Genomic DNA, 12,153 nt, shown 5'->3' on the forward strand with positions numbered 1-12,153 from the left:
CTCATGGCCTGGAAGCTTCATGGCTAAACTCCATGGAGCTTCTGTGCTCGGAACAGGTAAGGGAGGTCCTACTCAGCAGCAGGAAGCCCTCCACTAGAGCCACATATCTGGCAAAGTGGAAAAGATTTACTTGTTGGTGTGACCAGCATCATACACCCCCTCTTCAGGCACCTATGCCTCTCATCTTAGAGTACCTTCTGCACCTGAAACAGTAAGGCCTGGCAGCGTCATCCATAAAGGTACCTCGCTGCTGTCTCGGCTTTCCACCCGGAAGTGTCTGGATGTTACATCTTTGCCAACCCTACGGTTGGTCAGTTCCTCAAGGGTCTGGAATGGCTTCATCCCCAGATTAGACAGCCTGTTCCCGCGTGAGACCTTAACCTGGTCCTCTCCAGGCTAATGGAGCCCCCATCTGAACCACTGGTGACTTGCTCCCTTCTCTATCTGTCGTGGAAGGTAGCCTTTCTGGTCACCATTACATCAGCAAGGAGGGTGTCTGAGTTAAAGGCCCTTACCCCTGACCCCCCCTATACGGTTTTCCACAGGGATATGGTGCAACTCTGTCGTCACCCAGCCTTTCTTCCTATAGTTGTGTCACACTTCCACAGTAGTCAAGACATTTTCCTGCCTGTTTTTTTATCCTAAGCCTCATGCCAGTAGCTGTGAGCAGAGGCTGCACTCCCTGGATGTTCAATGGGCACTTGAACCAGTTTTTTGTAGCAGTGGCAGACTGGATGAAAGGACTCTGGGTCTCATCTCAAAGGATGTCTTTCTGGATCAGGTCATGCATCTGCATGTCCTATGAGTTGGCCGAAATACCAGCCCCGGCTCTTACAGCACACTCCACAAGGGCTCAGGCCTCATCAGCGGTGTTCCTGGCCCAGGTCCTGATACAAGAAATCTGCAGGGCAGCAACTTGGTCCTCGGTGCACACGTTCACCTCTCATTACACCATCGTCCAGCATGCCACAGATGATGCAGCTTTTGGCAGAGCGGCGCTCCAATCAGCAGTTCCATAACTCCGACCCCACCGCCTAGTAAGGCTTTGGAGTCGCCTAATTGGAATCGATATGAGCAATCACTCGAAGAAGAAAAATGGTTACTCACCTTCTTGTAACTATTCTTCGAGATGTGTTGCTCTTGTTCATTCCAAACCCACCCGCCTTTCCCTCTATTGGAGTAATTGGCAAGAAGGAACTGAGGAGGCTCTGGGTCAGCAGGGTCATATATTGAGCGCCATGGAGGCGCCACTTCAGGGGGTTCCACAGCCGACTCGACAGTTGCTGCTAGAGGAAAAACTTTCTGACAACTGTGCACGTGGCATGCACACACCTCCCACAAAATAAACTCCTGTTCGCCTTGCTGATCTAAGTAGTTCCATTGACTTCAATGACACTACTCATCTGAGAAAAAGATTTCACTTTCAAGATTTTGTTACTTGGTATCATCAAGATCCAGTTCTGTTTTCCCTCTGGTCTGGTCACTGGTACTGGCAGGGATTGGTAGGCATCACCCAAAGGTGTCTGGATTCTCTAGTTCAAATAGCTTTTTCTGATGCTACAGGGTATTTCTGTCTCATACTGAATTATTGAGAAAGGAATTTTTAGTGAACACAGTTGAAGTTATATTAAGCCTTGCCTTTTTAAGTTTGCCTAACACGTGTGCCAAACTATTTTCCACATTCAGCTATCATTTGTGTAAGGTGAACTCTCACCACAATTCTCTAAAATCAATTAAACACATTAAAATCTATCAAATACATTATGAGGCTAATATTAATAATTATTTATTACATTAATAAGTAGGCATTAAACTCAATGTTGAATTCATGGTCTTCAGTTTCCACATCTTCTCTGGGACTCATCTTTATAGCCTCTCTGGTAGTTCTTTAATGATGTCAGTTGAAAAAATTATATTCTTCATAGCTATTTTTCTGCTTACATTTCTGTCCCTGTCCATTGTGCTGGAATAAGGGTGAAGACTGTGGCTGTTCTCCCCACTCCATTTTCAGTTTGACATGGACATCAATGGTCTCTGCAGCAGAAGTATAGTATGCAAGTGCCCGGACTTCATTACTTTTTGAGTATGGCTTAGTAGACCAGAATCCATTTGCTGTGTGTGTTAGCCTAAAGCCTGGTATCTCGATGAACAAATAATACTTCGTATCATCCCTTAAGTTGTCAAGTAAACTCAAAAAGCTCCTCTTATAATCTTTCATCATCAGGATTATGTCTGTTCTGAGCAAGATGCATTTGTCTCAGCTGCTCATAGAAGGTTTTGCTTCTGATACGCTCTCATTTTTTCCCCTATAATATTTGTTGCCCTGGTAAGCTCCTCTTCCAGCCCCGTTACCTTTCACTTATATATTTTGCTAATGGTTAACTGGAGATGAAGCTGTTTCTGAACTGATATTAATTAATAACCTGAAGAAGAGCTCTGTGTAAGCTCGAAAGCTTGTCTTTGTTGTCAACAGAAGTTGGTCTTTGTCTCTCTACTATCCTGGGACCAACACGGCTACAACACTGCAAACAACAATGGAAGATTTTAATTTTTGCACAACAATGTTATATATAATTTGAGCTTGGTTTCCTTTCACAGTGGTTCTGAGCATCTGTAGTGGTTTTATTTACTCATTGACCAAGTCTGTCTGGGTAATGAGTTGTGTATTCTTAATCTGCAACACCTCTAGCTGCTTGACTTAACTTTCTACAGTTTCTGTTTGCTTATTTCAGTCAGTAATCTGCTTCTTCTGCCATTTTAATACCTGATTTTCAAACCTGACTGAGTATTTGTTTACTTTGAACTGGCTATAATGCTTGTCCTTATCTCTGGAAATTCTGTTCTTTCATACCTTACAAATTCCTTTCACTGCTCTTTCTTCCTGGACACACGCAAGGAACTTCTAAATACGGATGATCTAGTTTCAGAAAGCACTCTCCAAACTTAACCAATTATTACTACGCCCTTGGCACAGTCTTCCTACAAATGAACAAGCTGTTCATACAAACAGGGACATTTGTGTCTAACAATAAGTCACACCTAGATTTACTGTTTTATAGAATCTTGTAGCTTATCTTGAATTATGAAAGGTCACCACTTTATACTATGCCACAATGAGATACACAGACTCTTGTAGGAGCTAGAGGTTACTTGAAAGTTGAGTTATGCAAAGTCTTAAACTTTTAGTAAATTATTATAAGGTTGATTCTCCTCCAGTAAACCCCCCCTCCCCCATTAATTAGTACTGTTTAGCCAAAATAATTCAAGGCCAAGGAGTAAGAGCACTGTATATGGTAAACTAGACTCTGGTCATCATTACTGCCATCGAAACAGCAAGAAATCAGAGGAGCAAATGTAAAATACAGTTTAGTGTATAAAAACAGTTCCATACATTTCACTGAGAAAATCAGCCAGATATCATTTACTGGAATTGTCACACTGTGCATTCAATTAAAAAGTCAGTTGTGATTAGTGGTAATTTGGTTTAATAATTTGAAGTTAACAGACTTAAAAGTTAAAAGTTTCTGTTAACCAACTAAAAAAACTTAAATGGTAAAAAAAATACTTAAAATGAATCAAATTTGTTAACCAGTATTTTCTTTATAGTTATTATATGAAATTTAATGAATGCCTGTCACTTTGCAATAAGAACAACAGAGGGTGTAGTGTCAGGTTTCATCACCAGTGACAGCGGTCAGAAGTTGTCTAAATTTCTTATTTGGAGATCAGATGTGGAAGCTATATATTTTAATACAGGCCAGTATACTACTTAAAATGAGCGTGAGGATGCAAATACTTAGTCTGTCTTAAGATTCAGCATTTGATGGATGTTGGTTGTCAGGATTCTGTGGTAAAAGATGTAGATGATTTGTGTATATACAGGGAGCTGTCAACTTGTTTACTCCTTTGAACCTCAGTTTGGTTCTCTGCCAGGGTCTGGTCCCTGATGCCATTTCGTCGAATGGTACCAACAGGAATAACTGAATTTCCAAAACTGTCTGTATAATCTTCTCTAAATTCAGATATGGCTTTCTCTAACACTGTAGTAGGGTATTTCTGCCTGGCACTGGTCTACTGAACTAGCAATTCCCAGCCTGATGGGAGTTGCTCTTATGAAAGAACTTCTCAGTTCCCATCTTGGTATCCCTTATGTTACTTTCTCTCTACATGTTGCTCCTTTTGTATCTGAACACAGAATGAATGAAGACAGAACACTTCCTTGATAGTATAGTGGTCATCTTTCAGGTTACAGTTAGCTCTTCCTTTGATCTTCAGCTTACAATCTTGATGGCCACAGGTCAGCTTTCATCTTATCCTTGCACTGTCTGAATATACTTATCAAAATGTGCTGCTTCTTTCTATTTCGCGCTGATATTTTAATATTTGTATATTCTGTGATGAACCGTATCTTCAAAAATTGTAGATTTTTATTATGTGTTTGTTTCTGTGAGAGACAGAATGCGTAGTAGCTCTTAACAAACAGAGCTACTTGTTATCCTGTTACTGGTTGTAAGGGTGTAATAGAATTTTGTCTTGCTCTGATATAACTTTATGAAAAGGGGTTTCAAAAAAATAGCTGCCTCTGACATTCTTGTGAGTACATCTGCCTTACTCCCACTTCTTGTCCTTGGTGGAGAAAGCAGATTTGTAAGCTAACACAGCTGAAGTCAATTAACCTATCGCTTACCAGTTTGTCCCAGTGTCTCTTTACATTTTATAACTTTGGAGAATCTTCAATAAGTATAAAATGCTAGCTCTAAGGTTACTTAAATAGATTTGAAGGAAGGGGATCATTACACATAGGATGTTTTATGCATAAGCAGCAATATAGAAAAATATGTGACGATATCTATGTGAGAAGCTGCCAAAAAGGAGGACATATTGGCGTCAAAATATACACTCCTCAGTTTTGAGAAGTTGTTGTTGGTAGTGATGTGAAGTGCAGCCAAATACCACAATAATGGGTGCCTTATAGATACTGGATTACTATTATTTGATTTATGTAATTCTAATAGGTGTGCACAAGACTTTATCACAGCTCAAGTGTACCAGATAAAAGAGAAAAAACAACAAGGAGTCCGTGTGGCACCTTAGAGACTAACAAATTTATTTGGGCATAAGCTTTCGTGGGCTAGAACCCACTGACTACCTGGAATTTACAGACTAAAGGCATTGAGTGGCTGTAATACAATGTCATGCACCTAAACTAAGGATAATGTGTGGCCATTATAACTAGAGTGTATCACAGAACAAATGGGTTTTCTGGGCCTTTTTACAGGAGTGCAAGAACTGACCATTATAGTGGCAAGTCCCCACTTAGCAAGAACAAGGGGAAGACTCCGTCTTTCTAGGGCAGATAAGAAATATGTCATAAATGTGATGAGTTAATTCACTGAAGTAAATTATACAGTAATCAATAACTTTTTAACATTTAAGCTAGTGATCACACTGAAGAAAGTTTTATAGTTTTAAATTTCGTATAGGCCGTTACAAATTATCACATGTAGATTTTACTTAATTCAGATGTTATCCTAAGAATTTATAATATTTGCTCAACTTTTTAATCATTCTGAGTGCAAAGACAATAGCAGTTCTGTCATCAGGTTCAAGTACATCAACTCCATCCTAGTTTAATTTAGAGTAATATGCTGATTTGTTTTTTGTAGAAGGCTAATACTTACGCAGATTCTGACAGTGGAAATATGGAGGTGGCCATAAAAGATAAAAATATCACTTTCTGTATCTGGGGAAACCTCAAGAAGAATCCAAGGTACAGTACAAAAGTGACCTTATTTCAAATTAGCTCTATCTTTGTACATCTCTATGGAATAAAGACTCAGAGCTAGTTTCTGACAACCCTTATTCATGTTGAGCAGCACTTTATTCCACAAGTGGCCCTTATCTGCCTGGAGGGAGTGGGGAGTGTGCCAGACACTGGAACTGTGGAAGACAGCTGTAAGACTGCCTTCTGAGGACTCCCTTGCAAGCCCTAGCGTAGGGGGTCTACTGGGGGTAGGATGGCTATGTTGGGGCAGGGCTGCAGCACTCTGGAGTGTTAGGACAGCACTGCAGCCTATAGGGCAGCCTAGGGAGGCTTCTGTAACTTATGCCCCCTAGGGCTGTTTACATTCTTCTGTGTGCAGCAAAGGAGCCTTGAATCAGGAGAGCATAAAAGTGGCTTGATGTTACATTAGCATCCTTCGATTGGGCACAGAACGTGCTGCACCTTTTAAAGCACAGCTCAGAATCTCACCCAGTGTTCCTAAGCAAAACATCGAGGCTTATGGGTGGAAGATTTTATAATTCTAGCCAATATCTTCTTGTATTAAAATGGGCAGAAGGAGAGTTCTCATTTGAACAGGTCTCTGTCTGCTTGGTTAGAAATGGGACCTCCAGTCATACTATGGAAGGCCAAAGATCCATGGGGAAAAAAGGCCCAAGTTCTTGGGTACCTGATTTGACACAGAATTGATCTCCTTCTGTATGCCTTCTAGCCCATTTCCTACAGTGGCACAGAGGTGATGGGCTTGTTCTCCTAGCTTGGCTCCCTTTACCTTAAGTGCCACCTCAGCTTGTTTGTGCTAACTGTGGAGAGGGACTTAATACAGACAGCAGCTGCAGTAATCTATGCAGAAATGTGCCTAATAAATTAGTCCAATTTACCTATGCGGATGCTATGTAGAACTACTGACTCCCCTCCCTCCCCCCTCTGCCTGGCCATAATCCTTAACTGCATGCAGAGCTTAATTCCTTTAATTCTGTTATAGCTATCTTGGAGGGGCTCGTGGCAGCTCTCAGTGCTGGGTGAGCATTTGATGACCATCTAACCCATTTCTCCAGTTTTGTTCCCCAGACTGTGGAATATGGTAAAAGGTAACATAGGTGCCTGTATTACTGTCATTAATGTACTGGAATATTGAAGTGTGATGTAAAAATAAATTATACTGACTTTACTAGAGAATTCTTCTGTTTTAATTCTCTGTTTACAGATTCAAAAATCATATGTTTAGTGATGCAGAAAATGGATTTGACCTTCCAAAGACAGTGGCCACAAGTGATGTTGCTGTCCGCATCTTGCACACTCATTATGATCATATTTCCCCACTACAGTGCATTCCCAAACTGCATTTAAAAATGCAAGCCCCAGAAAGCAAACAAGAATTAACTGTGCTTTATGATATGAAAGAAGAAAAAGAAGGGGAACAAAAGAGTGGAGAAGATAGCGACTTGGTAATTGAAAAGGAATCTGATGGAAGAAAGGTAAGAAAGATGTAAAAGGTACAGCAGAGACAGTGCTGTCAGTTAATGCCCAGCTGCATAGTATTAGCATCTTAACAGATCTTTACATGTCTCCCTTCTGCCTTAGAAAACAAAAAAAGTCCTTAAAATGTTCATTCTCCTTATAAAATAATTCCTCCTTTTTGGAGAAGGTCTTGCAGTTGAGTTCCTTATAACTAGTAATGGGCCTATCTCAAAAGTACTAGAGGTTCAGTATGGATAAACCCTGAAAAGGTAAGGGAGCAAATCCTGAGATCTTAACTCAAGTTTTATCCAGGTGAAGTTCTTCTTGAAGTTAACGGGAGTTTTCCTTGAGGAGGACAAAGTAAGAACTAAATATCTCAAGATTTGTCCTATAGTGAATTTTTAAAACACTTTTAAACTGTAGTATCTAAGCACTTAGATACAAAAACTAAAACCAGATAGAACCAAATTCTGTTATTTGCACCATATAGAATTTAGCTCCATAGGTGACAAAGCTATCCATAAGCACTGTTGCCACCACCAACTAAACAAGGAACAAGACCAAACTAAATCAGCTACATGCCGTATTACATAAAATGTACGTCGTGCCCTGAAGGTTACCAAACCCAAGCTCAGGCAGGCCACCAAAACTAGAACATGCCAAAGCTAGTGATTCTCAACTGGAGAATGCTCTGGGGCAGTCCTGCAGAATTCAAATCAAGGACCTGACAGCAAGAGCATCTCAGTCAATCTTAACTGCTGTAGCAGGATGTAGGGTGAGATACAAAAACACGGAACCTTTTGAGCCAATTCCACAAAGACTTTTGGGTAACCAGTCGTCTTCTGCCCACTCCAGTGGCATGGGTTGTTCCTTGCAACTACCCAAAGTATCCTAAACCTTCTCCCTTCCTTGCAGTCACACCCTTCCCTGTAGTCCTTCTCATTTCTGGTTATCTTCTCAACCACCTACCTTTTGAGATTGGTTGGGTTTACCAATACTGGCAAGCTCTGAAGCTGCACAAGTTGTGAGATGAGCAAATTGCAATCTTACAAATTTGGGGGCTATGTAGCTGCACCATCCATTGAAGATCACAAGCAAGGGAAAGTCCAAATTCTTAGGAATTTGAAGTGACCATCCTCAGCTTAGGGCACAGCACACAGATTGCCACACTGGCTGGACTGCCATGAATCTTGAGAGATAGGGGAAGGAGAAAAGAAAGAACAGCAATTGGAGAGTAGAAATGACTGTTTTGATGGAACGTTGTAGTAGGAATCAAGATCTGTGACTGGTGTGGATCAGGGCATGGATAATACCAGATAAAATTGTAAGACATCACTGTAAGAGGGTCATTCAAAAGTGTTAATAAGTATTAGAATGAACTGATTCTGTTTACAGAAAATTCAGTGTCCCACAAACCACACACAAGAGTCCAACAGTGTCAGGACAGTCTGAAGGGGTGCAAAGTAGGTTTTAGAATGGAATGGGTCTTTACTCTGGTGTTGTGGCTGTTTAGTTCCTGTATATTGATGGTTTTGCCACTAGAGGGCTGTCAAAATACCATCTCTGTTAATCTGAATCTCTTCCAAGTAATATCCCAAAGGAATACAATGGCTTTTTTACTCTTAGTAGCTTCTATGGCCTGTAGGTTAACAGGTAGTTCTAAATTACTCTTATTCCGCTGCCCAACTTTCTAGATAAATAATTGTAAACTACCATTTTGACATCTTATTGACATATATTTACAGCAATGGTTCCTGGCCTTGTTGTGTCTCCCTCCACCACATTTGCTGCAAAGCAGTGCCTGAGGCAGGTCATCCCCACTCCCTGCTTCCTTTACATAGGATTGCCAATTTTGGTTGGACATATTCCTGGAGGTTTCATCACATGATATAATCTTTAATTAAAGATTAATATTTAATTCCTGGAGAGTCCAGGACAATCCTGGAGCGTTGGCAACCCTGCTTTTACACCATGACACATCTCACCTGTCTTATTGCCTTTCTCCTATATTTTTCTGGCTTTTGCTTTTCATTCCTCGTTAAGCTCCCTATCTTGTTCTTTCTCCCATTCTTCTCCTCTCTCTTCCAAGTCTTGTTCCCCCTCCAGCAGTCCTCACTTTTTTCCTGTTCCCACCTCAGGGATCTGCTTCTCTCAACCCAGGTCGCTCACCTACGATATCTCTTATAGTTCTGTTTGCCCTGAGATTTTCCCTTCCCCCAGTTTTTTTCTCTAGTTCTGTCCTTCTTTCTGTTGCTGCGTGGTCTCTCTCTGTTCCCCTGCAGGGCAGGCATTCCATACAAGTCTGCAGGCTGCCTCTTGCCACAATTTCATCACACAGTGTGTACGGAGAAGCACTTTAATCCACCTGGCGGAGGGGAAACAAACATGCAATGAGTGCCTGGCTACTTTCGCCATTGCTATGCTTCCCAGAAGTCTGCCACAACAGGGGTGAGGGCACATCTAGGATGGAAATCCAAAACTTAAATAACTTTGTTAAAAGGGGAAACAATGAAAGGAATGAAAAGTCTCATAGCATAGGTACAAACAAAAGTCATAATATCTGAGTTCTATGTTTGTTTCTATTACAGTTCCTATCTCTGGCCCTGCATTAGCTTTCTCATCAGAAAAATGAGGCTAGTAATACGTACTTCACATAGTGCTGTGAGGCTGAATTCATTAATATTTGAAAAGTGCTTTGGGATTTTTGGAGGGAAGCTGCTATAGAAATACAATTAATTATTACACGTGTTCTCTCTATTTATATATTAATAGGTAAAGCTGATTACCTGACTTAGACAAAATCCAGACTGCCTGATTTTTGTACCAAAATCTGGTTTTGTCAGCTAGCAAATTAAAAAGTGTCATAATGATGCATTCTGGATATTCCTACACTACAGCCCCATTCCTCCAGTAAGCTTCATGCACATCTCATTGCATGATGAGGACCTTACTCCTTCTCCCGAGGTTCTCATTTTCACAGAGAAGCTACACTATTTTTAATTGTGCCTGTCTCACTGTAATCTAAAAACACGATATTTTATTTTTTAAATAGAGTGCCATCTCTTTCAAAGACAGCATTAAAATCGATCCTGATGAAAATGAGAAGCTAGAAGAGGAATCTGATAAGAAATCAGAAAATGTTAGCACCATTTCAGGAGGTACTCAGATTTTACATGGAGTATTGCAGAATTATATAAACGTCTGATTTTACTCTAGGCAAACACTGGAGCATACAAAGCTAGTGTATATAATGTAGCCCCAACACCTACATGGACAGAACAAAGATGACGTAGCTATTGCTCTCATTTTATATATTTATAAAATATAATACATTACAGGTATCTTGAGGTTCCAGCTAGGTATCTGTCTTGGCTGAATAAGGTTCTTCCCATGTTTTTGAGTTAGGCTAAGATTGTCAGTTATTGAAGCTTATGCATAACTGGGAGCCCAGGAATAGTTCTTTACTTAAGCACATGCTTAAGTAAGGTGCTTAAATGCTTAGCTGAATCAGGGCCATAATCCCAGGAAAGAGACCAGTGCTAGTTGTAATCTTCTTTCTCATATAAATCAGCCATCAGTTTCTCCAACACTTCTAGATCCTTTAGTTTAGTAAAATCATTGATTTATTTTTTACACTTTCTTCTAAAACAAGATGACTGTGTGTTGTGCAGCATTGATTATCTGAGCTATAGAGCCTTTTAAAAGAACTTTCCAGTGGGTGCTGCCCCAGCAACCAAACTGTCAGGTTCACATCTATGGACCACACAGGTAGGTATTTCCCTTGGGATTTTTCCAAGGCGTGGATTTTAGACATTAAGCACCTTTAAAAATCCCAGCCTTAATATTAACTAAGACCTGTACCCAGAAATGGCATAATTATTTTTATTTGTTTAAGGTCTTTTTTCTTCATTGTTTTAGTGTGAAAATGTATGTAAAGAGCAAAGTGTCTTCTCTATCTTGAATATATTTTTACAAGTGTTAAAAAGATCTCAATGGTTTAGCTTGGGAGAACAAGTATTTAGCTTTGTTTAGAAGAAGTTTAAATATTTTTTTTATTTAAAAAAAAGGAAAGCCAAAGTTGTAGTTAATAGTACAGTGGATTTACTACATAGATTAGTATACTATACTATTAATAAGTATACAGAGAGCTTAAATTGTAGTATGCACACAGTATACTACAAAAACTACATATATAATATGTGAGCATATATAGTATTCATATAAAACTAGCAACCCTTTCCCATCCCACTCTAAAAAGACCTGGAAACACATTACACTGGATATTTTTAGTTTGTTGAGATTACCTCATTTTTAAAAAATACAGTCTTTTATTTAGCAAGTTTTATAATACAGTTATTTTATCTTGTGTTATTGAACAGAGTTTAAGTGGATCCTCATAATAAATTGTCTTCCTTATACTATGATATCTAACATTTTTCATGCATTTTTGAACATTGCTAGTGACCATCCAGCCACCTACATGATATTATTACAGGGTGAAAATCATGTATTAGTTTCTTTAAGTGCTTAGAACTTTTAAAAAACATTCACCATTGGAAAGTCTCTTACGAATTTTGGTAAGGAATTTCCTCTAATCCACCATTGCGGATTCTCTAAGGAATTTTGTTCCACAGATTGATCACCCTCCATCCCTTACTAGGTTAAGTATCTTCCTTTTCTAACTTCAGTTTGTGGCCCCATGTCTGCCTTACATGCACTTTCCTTAACCCCTGTAGGATCTTATATAACATGGGGGCCAAGTTCTTCCTGTTAGTTATAACCAGTGCAACCTCACTGACTCCAGACCAGATTCTTCTGTCATTTACTGTTGTGAAACTCCATTGCGTTTATTGAGGTTGCACAAATTATAACTAAGACCCTGATTCTGTAGGTGAATCTGCTTGAGCAGA

General features: G+C 39.8%; 1 protein-coding gene across 18 annotated transcripts in view; it reads left to right on the top strand.

Annotated features, from left to right (window-relative positions):
• DNAI7 (dynein axonemal intermediate chain 7) overlaps positions 1-12,153 on the top strand; it is a 57,182-nt gene that overhangs the window by 35,110 nt on the left and 9,919 nt on the right. For 15 of the 18 annotated variants that reach the window (XM_043538651.1, XM_043538672.1, XM_043538641.1 and 12 more), the window contains 3 exons: positions 5,667-5,770; positions 6,990-7,260; positions 10,296-10,401. In XM_043538651.1, the coding sequence (XP_043394586.1) occupies positions 5,667-5,770; positions 6,990-7,260; positions 10,296-10,401 (481 nt within the window). The remainder of the gene's footprint in view (positions 1-5,666; positions 5,771-6,989; positions 7,261-10,295; positions 10,402-12,153) is intronic. The other 3 variants (XM_043538627.1, XM_043538624.1, XM_043538683.1) reach the window with 1 other exon arrangement.

Source organism: Chelonia mydas, chromosome 1 (assembly GCF_015237465.2).
Source record: "Chelonia mydas isolate rCheMyd1 chromosome 1, rCheMyd1.pri.v2, whole genome shotgun sequence".
Lineage (NCBI taxonomy): Eukaryota > Metazoa > Chordata > Testudines > Cheloniidae > Chelonia > Chelonia mydas.